This window comes from Cavia porcellus, unplaced genomic scaffold (assembly GCF_034190915.1).
Source record: "Cavia porcellus strain 051 isolate PalLab524CR breed Dunkin Hartley unplaced genomic scaffold, mCavPor4.1 scaffold_5, whole genome shotgun sequence".
NCBI lineage: Eukaryota > Metazoa > Chordata > Mammalia > Rodentia > Caviidae > Cavia > Cavia porcellus.
The window spans coordinates 25,910,086-25,931,657 of record NW_026947488.1 but is presented as its reverse complement, the minus strand read 5'-3'; the positions used below and the strand labels follow the sequence as shown (position 1 = coordinate 25,931,657).

At 38.8% G+C, this 21,572-nt stretch overlaps 1 protein-coding gene across 1 annotated transcript in view; it reads right to left on the bottom strand.

The window, feature by feature from the left end:
• The window catches only part of LOC100722249 (ubiquinol-cytochrome c reductase complex assembly factor 1), an 89,835-nt gene extending 77,212 nt beyond the window's left edge, over positions 1–12,623 (bottom strand). Inside the window, exons 1-2 of the mRNA XM_003467773.5 lie at positions 12,434–12,623; positions 3,569–3,673 (exon numbers count right to left, since the gene is read on the bottom strand). Of these exons, the coding sequence (XP_003467821.1) occupies positions 3,569–3,673; positions 12,434–12,457 (129 nt within the window). The 5' untranslated portion in view covers positions 12,458–12,623. The remainder of the gene's footprint in view (positions 1–3,568; positions 3,674–12,433) is intronic.
• Positions 12,624–21,572: the final 8,949 nt, after the last annotated feature.

Below are 21,572 nucleotides of genomic sequence, written 5' to 3'. Positions count from 1 at the left end.
AGAAGGAAATCCTCCATATTTGCTATATATCACATGTTGTCATCCTCCAGAGAGATGCTCACACTGCTGGCCCTAGGCCTTACACATACATACATACATACATATATGCTTATTTATGTATTTATTTATGAAGGAGGTGGAACCCAGGGCCTTGCACACACTGGGCAAGTCCTCCACCACTGCACTACATCCCCAAACTCTTCATATTCTGTGTTTCAAAGGCAAACTAATCTGTGGCATTCACAATCAACCTTGGTTCAGGATAATGACTAGCAGGGTATCTGTGAAGCTTCTGCAGTCCTGCTTTCTACTTCTTGATATGGACACTAGATAGGATAATAGTAATTATAATAATATATATTATAATAATTCATTTAGTTGTACACTTACAATGCCTTTTTGGCACTTTTATTGTACCTCAATAAAATGTACAAAAATGCTCAAAGATGTGGAGTAGGCAGTATAAACAAAAGAAATGTGGAACTGGAAAAGAACAACCTAGAGTCATTAGAAAATACTTGTAGAAAAGGGCAGGATAGCTGGGTGTGTTTGCACATACCTGTAACCCCAGCCCATGGGAGGCCAAGGCAGGAAGATCGCCATGAGTTTAAGGCCAGCCCTGGCTACATGCTGAACAAAGCCAGCATGGCCTACATAGAGACCCTGTCTCAACAAAAAAGAAAGAGAAGATAGAAAAGGTAAAATAAGAAGCAGGTGAGGAAGCATGATGTAGGGAAAAAAATACAAACACAAAATTGAGAGATTTGGGTTGAAGCTCTAGTCTGCTGTCTTATAAATGTTTTGAGGACCAAATAAAGTAATAAATGTAAACTACAATGTATAATATAGATATAAAGACCGTTCCAGATAACTGCAGTGAGAAATTCTTTCAGATAGCCTCTCATTAACAGGAATATGTAAGATTTTATCTTTATTTTTTGTTTCTTAAAGATTCTGAAAGAGAAAAAGAGAAGGTGACAGAAGTCAGAGAATCAAGTAATTCTCAAATGTCATGGTGTGTGTGAAGGGGTGAGTGTTAGAGTCTCCCAAAACTGTAAGTTCCACCAGGGCCCAGACCATCTTGGTTTTTTTTAATTTGCTTCCCAGTGCTCAACACCATTCTGGGCATGGTGTTGGTACTTCAGTAAAAACTAGGTAGATATTTTTTTTTAACTGATTTCAAAGAGTAAGACAATTTGGAGAAGGTCCAAAAAAAGAACCACAGGAATGATCAAAGGGATGAATAAAAGGTCCTAGTGGAAAGGTTAAAATGAATTGAAGTGTTTAGTTTGGAGAAAAGGCAACTTAAGAATTAAGCTTAGAATAACAACACTTGAGTTGGAAGAGAGCTCAGAGGTCTTCTAGTCCAAAATTTTCACTTCACAGATGAGGAAACTAAAATTAAGGAAGAGGTTGCAACATGGTTAGGACTTTTTTCTTTTCTTTTTCTTTTAAGTTTCACTTTATACAGTGAGGGGTAAATTCAGCCAACTAGCATGAACACAAATAACAACAAAATAGCAGTTACAACTCACTCAGCATTCTCTATATTCCTGGTATATTTTTTATGTTTTACTTATATTATCTCACAACAACCTTGTAAAGCAGATACTGTTTCTTTCCCACTCTAGAAATTAGACTGCTAAGGCTCAAAGAAAATTCAAAAAGTAAAACATTCAAAACTATGGTTTACTAAGTGGCCTTCAAAAACCTAGTTCAACAACATAGGCTCAAGACATCTTTAATTCTTTCTTCCTTTCTTTTTTTTTTCTTTTTCAGACATCTTTATTTCTAAATACCATTTTCCAGTAAAAGGAACCAGAGCTCCTTGGAGAAATGATTGAATCTAGGACAAGAGCAAAGAAAATACAACGTGAAACTGAAACATCTTGCGGTGCCAGGAAATAAGAGAGTATTTAAAAATGATGAGGACATGTAAAAAGGAACTTAAAGAAGTTTCTAAGAGCCAAAACTGGGACAATTTATTTGATGAAGAAAACAACTAATTTGAAAATGGATTATTACTCATGGAAGAAAATAAACATTCATGAACTCATATTGATAAATAACTGGGAAAACAAAGGGGAAAAAAAATGACAGCTCCTCCTTTCAGAAGAACTCCAATTAGTAAATACGAGGAATAGTGAAAACAGAAAATCACTACTAAGCAAACACCACAGTTGCAGCCAAGAACAATAGAATCATCATATAATCCAGCAATCCAATGCTGAGTATACACACAAGAGTTCAAAGTAGTTTCTCAAACTAGCATTTGCACACTCATGTTCACTGCACAATTATACATAATAGCCAAGAAGTAGAAGGAATCCAAAGTCCACTGATCCAAATGGATAAAGAAAATGTGATATGTATTTCTATATCAATATATTTTTATATATTACATATATGAATATTATACAGACTTTAAAAAGAAAATTGTCTTATAACATAGATGAACCTTGAAAACATAATGGAGAAATAAGTGGGTCACAAGAAGTCAAATACTCTTTGATTCCACTTAGATGAGGTATCCATAGTAATCAAGTACTCTACTAGAAATAAGAAGCCAGGTATGGTGGTACATGCCTATTATTCCAGCACTCAGGAGCCCGAGGCAGGAGGATCACTGTGAGTTGGAGGTCAGCCTGGGCTCCGTGGTGAGTTCAAAGCCAGCCTAAACTGTCTCAAAAACTAAAACTAAAAATACAAAAATTTATACTAAGAAAAAGCCTATAGTGACAGGAAAGGGATAATATAAATAACAAAAGCTATCTACAACACAAATATATCTCCTTTAATAAAAGTGAAAAAGGGGGCTGGGGGTTTAGCTCAGCGGCGTAAGCACCTGCCTTGCAAGCAGGCAGTCGTGAGTTCGATCCCTGGTACCGATAAAAAGGAAAAAGACAAAAAAAAGAAAAGAAAAAAAAAATAAAAGTGAAAAAGCACCAACATAAAAATGTAAGTGTATTAAAGTTACTTAAGGAAAAATAATTAGTATACATACATGCACAGAGCTACAAAAGAACCAGCAGAGATGAAAATATTATTTCAGATTTGAAGTCAAAGATCCTTTTTATTTCCTTTATTAAAGTATTAAAGATATAACAAAAATCAGGAAAAATAAAAACCCCTCACAAAGGAATTCCAAGGTTAATTACACTACAATGAATCCAACATTAGGCAACCTAAGATTCAAATAATTGTTTCTTGGATTTTATATTCATAAAAAGAAAAAGAAACATTTTTCACCCCAAATAAAAGCTGCACAAAGTAGTTTCAAAAAGAAAACAAAGAAGTTAATTCTGAAATGAATGTCTGGAAAAATTCCCTAACAGTAAAAATCATCAGACTGTAACATGGTATCCTGGGCTAAGTTCCACTGCTAGGGTATTTAGAAGCAACACCCTGGACACCATATTGTAGGAATCAGTCCTGAGCTGACACCACAGAGACCTACAGTGGTCTCATGAGGTTTTCCACCGCACAATTTGGTTGACTAACCTATGAATATATATTTGCACATAAACATTAACATTTTCAAACTAAGCCAATGAAGAACAAATCTTACCTGGGAAGTGCCACACAGAGTCCTGCCCCATGGTACTTTTGTAGGAGACAATGGTACCAATCTGCTGCATACTGGAATCCACTGAGAGGTGCTAGTCTGCCTCCCCTAGAAAGAAAATTTTTAAAAAACCATGTCAGGAATCTCTATCAGACTCCATTATGTAGAGGGCAGTACAGTGTATCTGTGACACTGTGATATAAGAAGTATGTATTTGGTCTTTTTTCCTAGCTCCAAGAATCCTTAGAATTTCTGAGTGACTGGAGTATTTCATTATTCATAATAAGCCCCTCTCAACCTTACTACAGTTTATGCTTATGAGGTACCTCTGACTAGAGGAGGGAGTGGACTGGTTTCCAGAGGAACTAAACAAATAAGTACCGGTTCGGAGCTTTCACTTCAATACTTAAAGCTTACAATCACCAGTGTATACATATATTATTATTACCTTACTTACACAGATAAGAAACTGAGCTATGCTTAGTATAAACAACTTTCCAAAACCACAGTTAATAAACAGCAGGTTTAGGATTGGGCCCCCGGAAGCCCAACTCCAGAATCCATGTTCATTAATGGGATGAAAGGCTGAGGGATTATCTCCAAGATCCCTTCTAGCTCTAATACTAGAAGTATAACCAATGGTAGAGTCCTGAACCAATTAAAACAGTATATTAGCTAGCAACCCTATAAGCCCAGCTATTTGGGAAGATGAGGTTCAGCCAAAGAGTAATTTAGCAAGATTATGCCCTAAAATAAAATTTTTTTAAATGACTGGGGAGGTAGTTCAGTGCAACACCATGCATTTACTCTCCAATGCCACTATATCTATAAATAAAATAAAACAACATACTGCAGAAACAAGTACTTGGAATTAGCTCCTGGTTCCTGTGTTTATAACCTACATGTCAGGTAAAATCTCAATGGGGCTTTGTCACCTCTTACATAAATACCTACTTCTTATAAATGAAGACAATAAACAAACATACCTTGCAATATGTCTAGCTTAGTATTAAGAGTAATCTACTCTCTACTTCCTTATGAGTAGGAAAGAAGAATAAGGGTGGAATAGGGAAAGGCATTAGAATTTTAAACTTACAGATATTTAAAACACAGTTTCATGTCCTAATACTGTACAACTGTTTCTAATAGGCTACTCACAGCACCTTATATTAATATAAATCAAACGTGGTTAAATATATTTTATTTCAGATAAAGTTTGAACTATTGGAATGGTTTCCAAATGACAGTCCCTGCTGTATTGTTTTGTTAATACTGACAGATTTACCAGAATGATGTCAGGTGCTCTCTTCGAAAAATGTAAACATAGGTTAAATAAAACTACAGTCAGGGCCAACGAAAGGAGGAAGACTCAAGAGGATATTACAACTAGAAATGATGCAAACTTTAGAAAATTCTCTGAAAAAAGTTAAAAAGAAAATTTTCTAAACAATTTCATCATGTTATTTCCAATATCAACAAAACTTTTCCTTGTAATTTGGATTCTACTTGGTCTTAGGTCAATACTTTAAATCAGTTCTTAGGAGGAGAAATTAGCTCTGTCCTTTCCTTCTTCATTCCTGCAATTCTTGTACAAATCCTTAATTCAAAGTGCTAAGGTACAGAGAAAAGATGGATGAATCCCAAGCCTCCCATTAAACTGCTGTGTGACCTCAAAACACTCAACAATCTGGGCCTCTGCTTTCCCTTATGACAAATGGGAATAACAAAACTACCTCACAGGAACTTTCCAAGGAACATGTGTAAAGGCACCCTGATAATAGAAAATACATATAATGACATCATTATCACTATGAATAATTTTTACTAAATTATATACACTCCTCTTTCCCCAGCAAACTGTCAAAGCAGCAAAACCATCTTCTTGGGCTGGGGATTTAGCTCAACAGTGTAAGTGCCTACCTGGCAAGTAGGAGGTCGTGAGTTCAACCTCTGGTACCAAAAAAAAAAAAAAAAAAAACCATCTTCTTAATTCGTTGTTTTTTGTGTTTTTGTTTTTGCTTTTTGTTTTGTTTTGTCTTTTGAGATAAGGTCTCACGTAATAGTCCTCTGTAGCCATGAACTCACCACACCTAGCAATAATTTGTTTTTTTTAACCCAGTATGGTGGCCCATGCCTGAAATTCCACCATTCTAGCAGGCTGAAGCAGGAAGATTGCAAGTTTGAGCCTACTCGGTGCTAATTTAATGAATCAGAGAAACTCTGTCTCAAAAAGGACTGGGAATATAGTTCCATGTGAAGGTCATACGTTCAATTCCCAGTTTTTTTTAAAAAAATTATTTTTAACCTGGCACATTGAACCACTGGTGTTGGGGGAAAGACAGTATTAGATTTCTGAAAGTCACTGGTGCAACATTTTTGTCAACCAATCAATAGCTAATCTTGTTTTGTGTGTGTTTATTTATAGTTATTTACACTGAACTCACAGCCAATAGCATAGAAATTCATTCCTCAACAAAACTAACTGAACGTGGGCTGGGGATTTAGCTCAGCCGCATAAGCACCTGCCTTGCAAGCAGGCGGTCACGAGTTCGATCCCCGGTACCGATAAAAAAAGGAAAAAGACCGAAAAAAAAAAAAAACTAACTTAACGTTCATAAAGCACATCACTGCTTCTTGCACTTAACACTGGCCAAAACTTGAGCATTACTTTTGGGGGCCACTTTACACAAAGAAGTGACCAAAGCAAGCACAAAAATATGAAAAGTATGGCACTAAATAGATCATAAAAAAGATATTTACAACATGAAATCTGAAATAAGAAGTCAGAGGTGCCTCATTTGGCCTCCACTGGGCACGCGTAAATTGGTGAGTCAGATTTCTCAGTCATCTATACAAGTCTACAAATGACTGAAAGTACTGTGAGCTACTGAGTTGGGGTTACAAATAAATTCCAGCAACTAGGTAAATTCACAAATACAGAATACATGAAGTGCCTACCTGGCACTAACTACAGTCACCAAATCTGTAATTCCTCTGTGGTACCTATATTCTGAATCCCACGGTGTCTAATTCAATTCCAGTCCAGAGACAGAGACAGATACTATTGTAACAAGTCTCCCACAAGTTATACTGCGATGTGCAGTGTCACCAGATGGGTCTCAGAAGGTCCCTTAAAGAGGGGACAGAGACCTCAACTCAACCTTTGAAGTTGATTTGACTCTCATCATAGAAATATCATCATATTTCAGGATGTGTCAGTGACATAGGCTGACTTACTGGGCAGAGATAAAAAACAGCCAGCCATGGTGGCTGACGCCTGTAAGGCCAGCACTCAGGAGGCTAAGGCAGGAGGATTACCACAAGTTTGAGGACAGCCTGGGCTAGACAGTAAGTTCAAGGCCAGCCCAGTCTGAACTACAGAGTAGTCCCTGTCACAAAAAAAACAAAAGTAAACAAAGAAACAAAATGAAAACAGAGAAGGAACTTCAGCCTGACAAGCTAGAGGGGGCACAGCTCTGATGAAGATCAGACTGGCCTATTAACAAAAGAACAAGACCTAGATGTATGAATTTACTGGAGTGGGCTGAGTCTTGAGGGTACAATTTTGTCTCCAGAAGATGATTATTCCTGTTGGGGGCTGCCTCAGTTTTGTAGAAGTCAACCTCCTAAGATGATCACAGGTTTAGAGCTTTCAATGATAAGAAACAGCCCACTGGGGCACACACGCCATAGGTTCCCCACCTATGGTGTAGAGCAATGACCAGAGAATACTGTGCATCATTGGTAAGTGAATGTCCCAGTAAACCCTCTATCTATGGTTCTTGAAGGAGAATAAGATAGTTTTGTAAATTTTAGGGGCAATCAACTTTGTTTTGCCAACTTTTAGACAAATACTCCATAAATTATCAGCATGCCTATATGCAGAGCTAAGCAAGGAACTGACCCAAGGTCATAAGGTAATAAATGAAGAAGAAAGCTTTGTTCTAATTTAGTAAACTATTGGGCATCTACAGGCCTATGTCTTAGCAAAACTAGTTTTTGTTTTGTGCTTCTGGGGATTGTACCCATGGAGCAACATCCCCAGCCATTTAAAAAAATTTTTTTTATTTAAAAGAGGATGAAACAGAATAAAACCAATCAAAGCAAACCAGTAAAAGAGGTACACAGTTAAAAACATTATAAAAATCGACAATAGTTACCATAATGTCTTTTAAAGTCTTCAAAATAGCTACAGATAACTTCGGACATAGTAAAAGTCAAACAAACAAGCCGGGCCTGGTGGCTCAGGCCTGTAATCCCAGCTGAGGCAGGAGGATCGTTGTGAGTTTGAGGCCAGACTGGGCTACAAAGTGAGCTCAAGGCCAGCCTGCACTGCACAGTGAGACCCTGTCTCAAAAAGACAAAAAAAAAAAAAAAAAAAAATCAAACAAACAGAATAGAAACAAAGCAATGAATGCAATAAAGGACTTCAAAACAAGCCTACAGTAACTCCAAAATTGCTACCATAATGTATCTTGTTATCTTTGAAATAGTTGCTCCTGCAATTAGATTTAACGTACTAATCAAACAAAACAAAAGCATAAGACCCAACCAAACAAAACAATGGAAAAGACACAGGACTTCCAAAACAAGATAGGGAACCAACAATGGCTGCAACCCTCGAAGGAGATCCCCACTAGATGCCACTCTGCCTACCACTATCCTTTGAACCTATGATCAGACCCCTCCAATGTCATTGAAACACCAAAGCACCCCAGGCATCCAACTGCATTTCACCTCCACAGCTATCATCACAGCCTGTGCTTCTCCTGATAAGATGGTCTCTGGGGCAGGGGGAGGGTTATGCTACTTCTTGTTGGCCAGCCTACTCATCAGAAGGGGCTGGGGTCTGGCTGTACCAGTCCAGCAGGGGTGCCTTTGTAGCACTGCTTCCCTGACTGGGTTTGCTTGCTTGCTGATGTGTCCTTTATTTTCGCTCCATTTTTTATTTTTTAGACAAAGTCTCACTAAATTGCTAAGTGCTCAGGCTGAGCTTGAACTTGCGATCCTCCTGCCTCAGATTTCCAGAGTGCCAGTATTACAAGCGAGCACTACCTTGCCCAGCTCCAAAAACTGCTTTTAAGTCCCTACCTGCCTCAGACAAAAACACAAATCATTCTCTTAATAAATAACAGGTTGAGGCCCAGAGGTTTGTCCTCTGTCTCTATGGTGTCCTCTGAGTGAACTCCAAAAGAATACTTCCAGTCAGGGGAAGCAGAAAATATTCAACTATTCTTTCAAAAAATATTAAGGCTGCAGGTATAACTCAGTGGTAGAGCGCATGCTTAGCATATACAGGGCCCTTGATCCCTAGCACAAAAACTGGAAATTTTTAAATTATTGAATATTCTTCCTTTATTGAAGTATTGAAGGTATCTAATCTGAGCTTTCAAAAGACTGACTATAGACAGAAGGATTTGAGCAAATTTGTAAATAAATTAAGGGTGAGATGTCCAGTTTCTATCAGAAAAAGGAGTTTACAAACATGGCAAGGGAGAAGATAAACCTTATGATATTAGATTGGATTAGAGTAATTGGTTTGATATATACAGATACAGAAAGACATACATGTACCGTCATACACATATAACACATTTCCTATGCAGGTTCTAGTAGGAACTGGAAACAATGACACCTCAGTAGCAACAAGCATATGTAGCTCCCAGATTTGTTTTTTAAATAGCAATATCCACTAGAAGCAACTAGCCTTCTTTGAGGAACAGTTGGCTCCTCAGAGCCTTAGCATTGTGTGATCGGCTTAAATATCCCTTCTGCTTGTATCACCCTTACCTTAGTCCAGATCTTTATCACTTTCTCTAGGATTCCCTACGTAGCTCCTGACCTTGAGAACTCTAATCTCTGTCCCCTCTGTCTGATCTACTCACAACTGATATGAAGAGTATATGGCTTGTCTAGATGTCCCACCAAAGTCTCATGCAGTCATAAGTGGGGCTTTTTCAGAGGTACCTGGATCTAGAGTGTGTGACTCTGGGATTGATTCATGGTGCAATGCTAGGATCAAAAGCACGCGGATTAAAGGTACAAGCACTATCCATTCTAACTATCCTAGGTAAGATATAAGGGATAGAATATGTTGTGATCTTCCCTTGCTTGCTTTGCTACCTTCTGTCTGCCATGGACTATTTCTCCTCTGTCATGTCACCCTGCCTTGAAGACATCCAATTATTGACTTAACCTCTACAAACTAGTAGCTAAGTAAGCCTTTGCTTCTGTAACTGGGTGTTGGACTTTGTCCCAGCAACGAGAAAAGTAACTAAAACAGAGATCAATTAAAAACAAAAATCTAGCAGTGAAAATACAAGTATTTACTACATGAATTTTACTTTCAAAATGTTCTTTGAAATTTTTAATTACAAAATGAAGAAACACAAGTCTTCCTCTGATCAAGTGGTAGGTGTAAAAAGAAAACACTTTCCAGTTGTATAGCAAGCCTTATCTAATTATATAATTAAATGTTACAATTTATTATATATCAGTTATTCCTCAATTTAATGAAAAAAATTAAATTACAGAACAGTAAGTGGAAAACTAGAAATAAATCTACTCTTGCTTAAAATACTTCAAAGGCTCCCTCTCTGCCTCCAAGATAAACCTCAAACTCCTAACCGTGACACCAAGGAATCATGCCATTTCCCACAAATAGCCTCTTCTATATTCTTTCTTCATCCTCTAATATTCTCACCTTGTACAATTTCTTTGTCTTCAAGTTTTTCTTTACTCTGCTTTATCTTCATACCTTTATCTGTACCCTTTACAGACTTCTATCATAGCTTTCCAAGTTTTCGCAGTTTTTTAAAATTTCTATTAGGTTATAAACTTAAGTAAAGTTTTATGTTTTTCATGCAGTGCCTTGCATATTTCTTAGAATGTGGCAAACACTCAACAGTTACTGAATTAAAAAGAAGGAAATCTTTACACACATCTTTATACATATCACAATACCTAGTCTAAACCCCTTTGCAGAGTGGTGGTGAATACACACCTGCTCCAGGGGGAGGGGATATAGCTCAGCAGCACAAGCACTTGCCTGGCAAGTGCAAGGTCCTGACTTCAACTCCTAGTACTAACATAAATAAATAAATAAATAAATATCTGCTCCATTCCGGTTTACTGCCACTTCAAAGAGTCCTTAAGAAGTTTTCACTGCTTTATCACACACTATATTTTAACATATTCTAAAAAGACTTCAGTAAAGCAAAATATAGTGAAGGATTTTCCTTATTTCAATCTCCATTAAGTCTCCAAAAAAAGAAACAGAAATGAACAGAAGAAAGAATAGAGGGCAGAAGAAGTTTCTTTTATGAATGTTACCACCTAAGAAGAAATGAATCAGCAACAGTCCACATACTCGGGCTCAAGAATCAGATAGTTGGAGCAGCTATTAACTTCCAAGACAAATCAAAGTGTTCATTTCAATTCTCCAGCCCAATCCCAATAAATTTTTCACACACCCATACACACAGTCACTCACATCTATTCTATCCTAAAGGCAAAGTAATTTAGGGCTCAGTGGGAGAGCACCTGCCTAAGACCATGCCAGAGATCTTGGGTTCCATCCATCTCCAGCATGAAACAAAACAAATTTAGAACATAGGAGCTGTCATTTCCCCAGATGCCCTCAAATCTCAATTAGTTTTTTAAAAAAGGTCTTAGTTTCTGATTTGGTGTCAACAGTTACTTCAAGTGAATCTTGTAGGTTTTAGAAACTATTTCTCAAATCTTTACTGAGCAGCATACTGCATTTTGCTGAGCTGGCAAGGAATACAAGAACTAAAATTGTAGTGTTTGTAAGTCATATAGAAAGAGGCTAAAATCACGAGTAGTAAAACAACTCAGACAGTCTGGCAGGGATATACACTATCTGCTATGAAAAACTGTTCTTCAATCAGTTTGTTAAAGACCTGCAAAATTTTAAAATGCCCAATTCCTCCATAATTAGAAACTAAGATCCTTGTCCACTTAAATTTTTTTTTTTTTTTTTTTTTTTTTTTTGGTACCTAGAATAGAACTCAGTACCTTGCGTGTGCCAGGCTGTGTGGCTGAGCTAAATCTTCGGCCTCTAACCTTTTTTTTTTTTTTTTTTCCTACTGCTACTTTTTTTTTTTTTCCTACTGCTACTTTCTTTCTTAATTCGTTGACGTCTGAGTAAGTTAGTGGAGTCTCACACGATTGGACCCAAAATTCAAACGGTACAGTGACTTTCACATATGTTTGCTAAGAATCTAGCACTCTTTAGTTCATTCATTCATTCAATAAGTATTGACTAGAATGCGCCGGACATCGTGCCGAGCAAAATCAAAACCATCCATATAACCCCAATCAGTGTGCACTTTTCTTTCAATCTAATACTGCTGTCTACGTTCCACATAACCGTAAAGATTTGATGTGCGGTCTCTACAACAACTCAGGCTCAGAAACCAAAGGGACTGCAAGAAGATAAACATCCTCATTTTTCACATGGGGACAAGAAAGCCCCAAAGTGTCTTACTCAAGGTCACACCATGCAATAGTGACAGAGACTGTAACCCGCATATCCCGCAACTCCGTCAGTGTCCCACATGCTTCTTCTCCCTGAGAAGAAGGGGTTACAGATGGCGATAGAGAAATGGCAAGCGTCTTCCAATAAGGGTCCAATATCCCTCTCTCCTATAAAGAGGGAGAAGCCAAGCCAAACCAGGAGCAAGAAGAGGGAAGCTGCCTTAGTTTCCCCGCGGAAAGGCGGCCACGCAGCCAAGCGACCCCACAGGCGACCCTTTTGCATCTTCTTCCAGCTTCTCCCGCCCTGCCTTCTACAATTCCAACCCCGTCACTAGGCAGGAGACCATAGAAAATTACTCCTACACTCACAAGGACTCGTATCAGCAACGCCATGTTTCTCAACAACCATTTCCGGGTGAAGAGTGAGCTTCCGGAATCCCCGCGTCCACTACTCCTTCACTATACAGTGCTTTAATCGTGTGGAGCCTAGCAACCCCGGCGCAGGCGCACAGACACCCCTGTACGCCTGCGCTCGCGCGTCTCTGCGTCTGTGCGCGTGCGCAGGTCAAGCCGCACAGCCGTTCTACCTGCTGTTTTCCCCGCTGCGCGTCACAGTAGCTTAAAACGTCCACTGACTGCGGCTCTTCCCCGAGAGTCTCGTATCCTGTCTTTATCGTTTCCCTACCTGTCCTGACTTCTCAGCAACCTTTTGCTGGGGTCAGTCCTTTCCAGGCGAATCCCAATATTTAAAAAGAGCCTAAGAAGGAATTTGAGATAAAAATGTAAGCAGATTGCTGAGAGTTAAGGGAAGAAAGCAAGCACGTGCTGATTTAAAGCTTGAAAGAAGAAGGAACTCGGGGTTTGTGGTTGGGAAATTGTTTGGTTAATGGAAACTTCTTTGAATATTGTTGGGAAAGCATTCAGCAAAATTGAGGCTAATAGAAAGATGCCAGGAGTTTCCCAAGGAAGCGGCATTTTCTGAGAATGGCCTTGGCTAGAGAACCCTTCTTTGTATCCTAGAAGTAGAAGACAGAGGATATGAATGTCTCGCGGATTGATGGGGAGCTGAAGCCCAGGCTGTTTCAATTGCGTCAACAAAGATCCATCCAGTATTCCATAGGTACTAAATACAAGACAGATGTAAATACTGGCTTCATGGACTGGTAGAGGAAACTCAACCAGTGAAAAACTAAAAACTCTGTTAAGTGTTACGAAAGAAACAGCTAATGTAGAGAATAAAGTGTAGGACTTTTTTGGACTGTGTAGCCAAGTCAAGACTGTGTGAGGTGACATGTACGATGAGATCTAAAGGTTGAAAAGCAAATCGGGCTGTGGCTCACACTTGTAATCCCCGCACTCAGGAGGCTAAGGCAGAATTGTTGCAAATTTGAGACTGGGCTGGGCTACATAGTGAGTTCAAGGCTAGCCTGAACTACACAGCAAACCCTTGTCTCTAGAAAGGAAAGAAGAAATGTGCATACATTGCAGAATAGCTAAATCCAGCTAATGTATACATTACTTTTTTTTGTGATGAAACACTTAAAATCTACTTGCTGATTTTCAAGTGTTCAGTCTACAGGTATTACCTCTAGTCACCTAATTGAAATTTTGTATCCTTTAACGTCTCACTAGACTCCTTTCAATCTCCTGGTAATCACTATTTCACTTCCCAATTATTTATTTATTTTGGTGCCAGGGATTGAACTCACAACCTCGTGCTTGCTAGGCAAGCACTTATGCTACTGAGCTAAACCCTCCACTCTCAACTTCTGAAAGTTTAACTTTTCTGGATTTCACATACAGGTGAAGTGGTACAGTATCTCTCTCTTATGCCAGCTTATTTCACTTGGCATAACATCCTCCAGGTTCATCCATGTTGTCACAAATGACACAATTTCCTCTTTTTCAGGCTGAGTAGTATTTTAGTGTATGTGTAACCCACATTTTCTTTAATTTTTATTTCTTGGCTATTGTGAAATGATGCAACAGATACGGGAAAACAGCTGTCTTTTCAATATACTGATTTTATCTCTTGTAGATACATATCCAGTAGTGGGATAGCTACATTATGTGATAATTCTCTTTTTGAGAAACTTCCATATAGCTTTCCATAATGGCTCTACCAATTTACATTCTTACCCACAGAATGCAAATGATCTCGTTTTTTCCATCCCGATCAACACTTGTAATAACTGTTCTAACAGTTGTACTGTTCATTATGGTTTTAATTTGCATTTCCTTTATGATTAATGATAAGTATTTCTATATGCCTATTGGCCATTTGTATGTCTTCTCTGGAGAAATGTCTATTTTTGAAGATGTTGTTTCCATTTATGTTTGCTTCTGTTTTGTTTTGTGATATTGGGGCTTGGATACAGGGCCTCACACATGGTAGGCAAACACTGCTGCTGAGCTACATCCCCAGCCACCTTGGCCTTTTTATTTTTAGATGGTGGTGGTGGTACTGAGGAATGAACCTAGGGCTTTCACACTCATATACATCCCTAGTCCCTTTTTCTTATTTTTTACATTGGAACAGGGCATTGCTAAATTGTCCAGGCTGCATTAAAACTTGCAGTCCTCCTGCCTCAGTCTCCCAAAGTGTTAGAATTATAGCCATGCACCACCATACATAGCTTTTTGACCATTATTAAATCACATTAATTTTCTTGTTATTGAGTTATTTCAGATCCTAATGTAATTAGTATATTAACCATTTATCAGATGTATGATTTACAGATATTTTCTCCTATCCCACAGCTGGTCTCTTCACTCTGTTGACTGTTTCCTTTGCGGTGCAGAAGCTTTTTTAGTGTGATGTAATCCTGTGTGTCTGTTTTTGCTTTAGTTCTCTATGCTTTTAGAGTCATATCTAGAAAAATTTTTGCCCAGACTGATGTCATGGATCTCTCCCCCTAATTTTTAACCTAGTAGTTTTAAAGTTTCTGATGTGATATTTAAGTTACTTACATTTTATTTTTTTTTGAGACAGGCTCTCACCAGGTTACAGGCTGACCTTAAACTCATTATGTAGACCAAGGTGGCCTCAAACTCACAGTGATCCTTCTGCCTTAGCCTCTCGAGTGGTGGGATTACAACATATACCACAATGCCATCATTTAATATATTTTGAATTGACTTCTATATATGAGATTGGCATTTTCTTTTTATCGGTACTGGAGATCAAACTCACAACCACCTGCTTGCAAGGCAGGTGCTTATGCCACTGAGCTAAACCCCCTGCCCAAGATTGGCATTTTAATGTGAAATTGACATTTATATATGCATGGTGTTGTATATATGCATGTTTTTAATCTGGGGTTATGAGGAGAACAATTAGAATCAGGACATGGAATTTATATTATTTATGATGGTCACCCAGAGTTAACACAAGAAAGTTCAGGGAATCTATCTATAGCACTTAAATATTTAGACATAAAATATTTAGCCAAGGGCCTGGATCTCAGAACAATGTTCTACATGAGTCCAGATGAAAACCTAGAGCCCATGACATTGCCTCCCACCAGTTCAACTGGAGGTATAGACCCCACAAGAGGGACTCATGCCAGTTTCTTTTACGGATCTGTGCTAGGAAGACCTAAAGATCAGCAGTGGAAGCTAGAAAGTCTATTCTGTCGGAGTGAAGGAGCTGTGCTGGCAGGTTGACGGTTTTACGCTGGAGCCAAGAAGCCGTGCTCAAAACAAAGACCAGGGCGATCCTAAAAAACACCACAGCCATCCTCAGCAACATGGAGGCCCCAAGCTCCTCCTACGATAAGAACAGTCTTAATACATGCCAGGAAGCCAGTGTGAAGAGTTTGTCCTGGAGATTAATGGCACACGTCCTCCCCTCTGGAGCCAGGAGGTGATGCTTGAAGTAACCCCCAAAGTGAACCACAGCCACTCTCACCAACAAGGCCCTGAGCTTCTCTGATCACAATGGTCGAACTCATACTGGGAAAGCTAGTCATGGTGAGCTCCTCCAGGAGAACCAATGGCTCAAACAACACATAGGAGCCCACAACAAATACCTCAATGCCTCTCTTCTCCATATCTGTTTATGCTAACAACTTTCCTCAGGTGGAACATCTATGCTCAGTACCATCGTGATTTAATTCATCTGGCGTTAAGTTGACCACCAGTTTTTAATCTACAACACATGTAGATATCAGTTGCTCCATCATCGCTTATTGACTGGCTTCTTGTTTGTATACAGAATGTAAAGATGTTCCCTCATTCAGCTTCCATTTGAAAGCTTTCACAAGCCTAAGTGAAGACATTGTACACACAATTGGGTAGCTTATATCTGCATATTGGAAACCAGTGGTGAAGTGCTTCTGCATGTAAATTAGGATGAATTTTATCATATATTAAAATGGGAATAAAGAAATGTTCTGGTTAAATTTAAAAAGCAAATGTAACACAGAACTATAATCTTAGATTTTCATTGCTGTAATGAAATACCTGAAGGCAGTCTTAACTTTGCAAAGTAAGTTTATTTATCTCGTCATTTTGGAGCTGAAGGGCACGGCACTGGAATCTACTCTTCTAGTGAGGGCCCACTTGGTTTCGTCACATCATAGCAGATGGAAGTAATGGGAGCATATGCAAGGAGCGTGTGTGGGTGCCAGCAATCATATTGCCAGAAAGAAACCAGAGAAGGAAGTGAAGCCAGGCTCAAGCTTTTTAATAACACTCTTGTGAGAACTACCTTAATCTCTAACGATGCCACCCTTGACTGACCCAAGGACCTTCCACTAAACCCCACCTCACTTTTTTTTTTTTTTTTTTTGGTACTGGGGATCGAACTCACCACCTCATGCTTGCCAGATAGACACATCACTTATGCCACTGAGCTAACCTGAACCTCACATCTTAAAAGATTGTATATCATCTGCCAATAATGTTGCCCTGGGGACCAAGCTTCCAGCACATGAAATTTTGTGGCACACCCAAAAAGAGCATATGCAATTAAGAAATACAAGATGATGTATTAAAATGCTAGTGACGAGAAAATATTTCAGGAGAAAATTGATATGCCATTTACTCGAGAATGACCTATTTGTGAAGAATCTACTCAGAGGAATGCTAGTGTTATGTGATGTACATTAGAAGAGAGGAAAAAGTTTACAGTTTAACAGTGAAAGAAAAGAGCCCAGGGAAATAAAGATAACCTAGCTAAAGTTGGATACTCTTCCCTTTAAAATTTTTGTTGGCACATTGGTGATACATGTTGAATTCATTCATTTTGGGAGGCTGGTACATATACATGTTGCATCTTAATCCTTTTTACTTCCCCTGTGCTTTTCAGTTTTATTTTTTCTATATTGGAGATTGAACCCAGAGCTTTTACACTAAACTGGATCTCTAGCCCTTTTTTAAATTTCAAGACAGGGTCTTGCTAAGTTGCCCAGGCTGGGCTTGATCTTCTTGCCTCAGACTCCTAGTGTGCTGGAATTACAGGTTAATTTATTTTAAATTAGTAGGTGTTATGTGGTTACATGCTCTTTTTTAAAAACTGGTACTGTTGTGTTTTACCACCACTTTGAATCTCAGTGCATTCCAGCCTCTTTAAAATTGAATTTTCTTCCAGGTCTTTTTTAAATTCATTATTTACACGTACATGTTTGTTTCTGTTAAACAAGATACCATTTTGTTGGTGTAGCAGTTTTGTTCTTATTGTTTGCAATGCTGCAGATGAAACTCAAGTCTCTGTATGCTGGGCAAGTGCTCTACCACCAAGCTACACACTAACCCCTCTCATGCATTGTGTGGGTGGAGGGTATAGGAGACTAAACCCAGGTCCTCAAATGTGCTAGTCAGTCTCTCCAGCACTGAGCTACATCCTTAGCCCTTTTTATCTTGAGACAGGCTCTCATTAGCTTCCCAAAGCTGACCTTAAATTTACAGTCTTCCTGGCTCAGGTTCCTGAGTAGCAGGGATAGCAAGCATGTACCACTCTACCTGACTAACAGAATCTCACTGTTTTTCCCAGGCTGACCTTGAACTCATGGGCTTGAGTGGTCCTTCTGTCTCAGTCTTTTGAGTATCCAGTACTACATGCCCATGCCATAGTGCCCAGATGGTAGCACTCAAAATGGAAAGTATTTATTTGCATTATGTACAACTAGACCGTAATCTTTTAAAGACAGTATTGTTCTATCAACAAATACAATGAAATTGTATTATGCACCTATTTAACTGACTTCTTAAGGAAACCATGAAAAGAAGAAGAAAAAGAAATAGAGTATGCTTCAGTTATGGGAGGTAACTAGAGTCACCAAACAGAGACAGGAAATCAATTGCAAGGTGGTAAGTGAGGGAAAATGGAGAGTTATTGTTCAAGGGAATACATATTCACTTTTGTCAGAAGAAAAAGTTCTAGAAATGCATTGCACAACAATGTGAATTTAGTCAACAGTGTGAACTGTACACTTTCAAAGGCTTAAAATGGTAGATTTTATTATATATCCTTGAGATGGAAGCATAAATTTGCTGTTCCTACATCTGGTCTTTGTTCCTTCCACTATTATACTGTGTGCATCTGTCTCCCAGGTTGAATATGATTCTACAGTTTAAAGATAAATAGTTTTCTTAGGGGGCCAGGGAGTTAGCTCAGCTGAATAAGTGGCTGCCTTGCAAGCCCAGGGTCGCGAGTTCAATCCCTGATACCAATAAAAAAAATTTTTTTTTCTTAAGACATGGATCTTACATCCAAGCCAAATACTTGTGTGAACTCAAATCAAAGAAACTATTCTGATATTGAAAGGAAAAAGGGGTCATATTGAATTTGTCAAAAAAAGAAAGAAGAGACTGGGGGTATAGCTCAGGGCACAAGTGCCTGTCTGGCAAGCACAAGCTGCTGAGTTTGATCCATGGTACCCCTACAAAAAAAATATTTTTTAGTCTATGTTATGGTTTGTATCTAGATGTCCCTTCAAAGCCTCATGTGGTCATAGGTGAAGAGTTTCAAAGAAGGCTGGATTAGGAAGGGTGATGCTGGGAGTAAGAGGGCCCCGTCCTGGGTTTGTGGGTGGCACCTCTCGAAGGTGAGTAGTTTGGATGGAATACAAAGAGACAAAAAAAGCTGCTCTGCTACTTTGCTGTTTTCTGCTTTGCTGTCTCATGCCTGCTTACCACGGACAAGTTCTCCTCTGCAGGCCTCTCTGCCGTGTCCCAGCTGACTATGGACTGAAACTGCTCAAACTGTATGCTGAAATAAACCTTTCCTCCTTTACCCGTGGGTGGTGGGTATTTTGTCTCAGGATGAGAAAAGTAACTAGACCATCTGTGAATGTAACCTAAATATCCAAATATTTAATGTCTATCATGGAGATCCAGGGAACCAATTTTTACTGTTCTCTTTTCTTACTGTCTCTTCTATGGTATATTTGCCCTTTGAGGCTCTTGATAGTTTTCTCTCTTTTCCAACTCCACACCTCTCAGAAGTTATGTGGAAATCATCAAGTGCCCGTACCTAAGGGACTTGGCAGTTCTCAGCTGGAGCCATCCCTCACAGTCAGTGGAACCAATCCCCAATGTGTGATTTTAGGATTGTGAGGATGTGCCCTCCCCACTTTGTAAGCTCATGGTTATGCATTTGCCTATATGGTCCCTCTGTTGAAAATATCTACCTTCAACTCCATCTGAATTTCTTTCCACATTCAGGACTCAGTCGAGTCTCTTATCCCTCATGAAATTTTCCTACTAGTCTGGATTCACTTCTAACTTGACCAATTTTTCTCTGTTTTTTTTTAAAGAGAATAAAACAAAAGAGAACAGAACAAAGCAAATCTGAACAATGCAAGCAACACGGCACTTCACAACAAGACAACTGGTCATCAACAGTAGCTACCATAATGTCTCTTTTCTTCGACACAGTTGAGCATACCTTCACACACAATAATATCAAACATAACAAAATACTATAAAATCATTCAAAAGAATGAAAGCATTACAGGACTTCAAAACCAAATAACAGGAAATGAACAATGGCTATTGTAACATCTCATTTTCCTCAAAATATTTGTGTTGTACCATCTCTCATAATAAAATCAAATCAAACACAACAGAACCAATTAAAACAGAAGAACAAAAGCATGGTGGGATTTCAAAACAAGATGATAATAAATCATCAATGGCTGCCACATTGTCTTATTTTCTTCAAAATAGCTATTGATACCATCACACATAATAAAATCAAACAAAACAGATTAAAACCCATCAAACCAATGAATGAAAGCACAAGACTTCAAAGCAATATAATAGGAAACCATGAATATCATAAAATATCCCATTATATTCAAAATAGCTGCTCCTACCATCTGACAGCATAAAATCTAACAAAAGAACAAAGCCAAACCTTAAAATTATGTAAATGGGTGCAGAGGAAGGGCTGGGACAGATCTGGGGTGCCTGCATCCACCTCCCCGCGTGTCTGGAGGACTGTGGATATCTCAGCAAGCAGGGGAGCATCGCAGGTTCCAGAGGCCCCGTGGCCTGCGGTAAGTGCTCAGTGCACTCTGCCCAAAGCCCAGACTGGTCGGGACCCTCCAGACTTCTGGGTGCAGTGAAGTGGATAAGTGGGTTTGAGGCATCTACATCCACTTGGAGAACTGAGGAGCTTCCAACAAGCAGGTGGGCGCACAGTGTCCCTGAAGCCCAGCTTATCTGGAACTACGGAGTTCTAAACAGGCAGAAGAGGGCCATTGGTTCTACAGGCACAGTGGCTTGGGGTAACTGGGTGCCTGAGTCTCAGGAGCTGTGAATATAGAAGGGGGTTTCCAACAGACCCTGAGGAAGCTTTCAAATAACACTTGAAAAACAGAAATATAGGAAAATGACAAAACGAAAGACCAAATTACAACCTCAAACCTCCAGCCCATCTCAAGAAATCCTAGGAGCGATGTATATAGAAGAAAATATATGCCATTCACCTCAAATATCGGACATAATAGCAACTGAAATTAACAACTCCAGGAAGCTTTAAAGCAATTCAAACTTGAAATAATCTCCCAGGTAAAAGAAGAAATGATAAAAGAAATGAAAGAGCTTCTGAATATATCTAAATAAAACACACTTAAAAAATTGGAGGGACTAAACAAAAAGATAGAATCCCTAGATGATCAATATAAGAAACAAACAGAATACATAATGCAGATGCACAGAGATATACAGGAAATAAAAAACTCTACTGAAAGTTGTAAAAACCACCTCAATGAAAGTGAAGATAGAATTTCAGACCTTGAAGACAGGATTGCAGCTAGTGAACAGGAAAGGAAAGATCTTTTAAAAATAACAAGGAATCAGGAAACAACAATTCAACAACTGCAAGACGATGCAAAGAAAAACAACATAAGAATGATAGGGATTAATGAAAAAGAAGGAGACAACATAAAGGATGTCAAGAGGATATTTAGAGAAGTAATAGCTGAAAATTTCCCAAGCATGAGATCAGAAACCGACATCAGGATCAGTGAAGCATATAGAACTCCAAATAGTCATAACC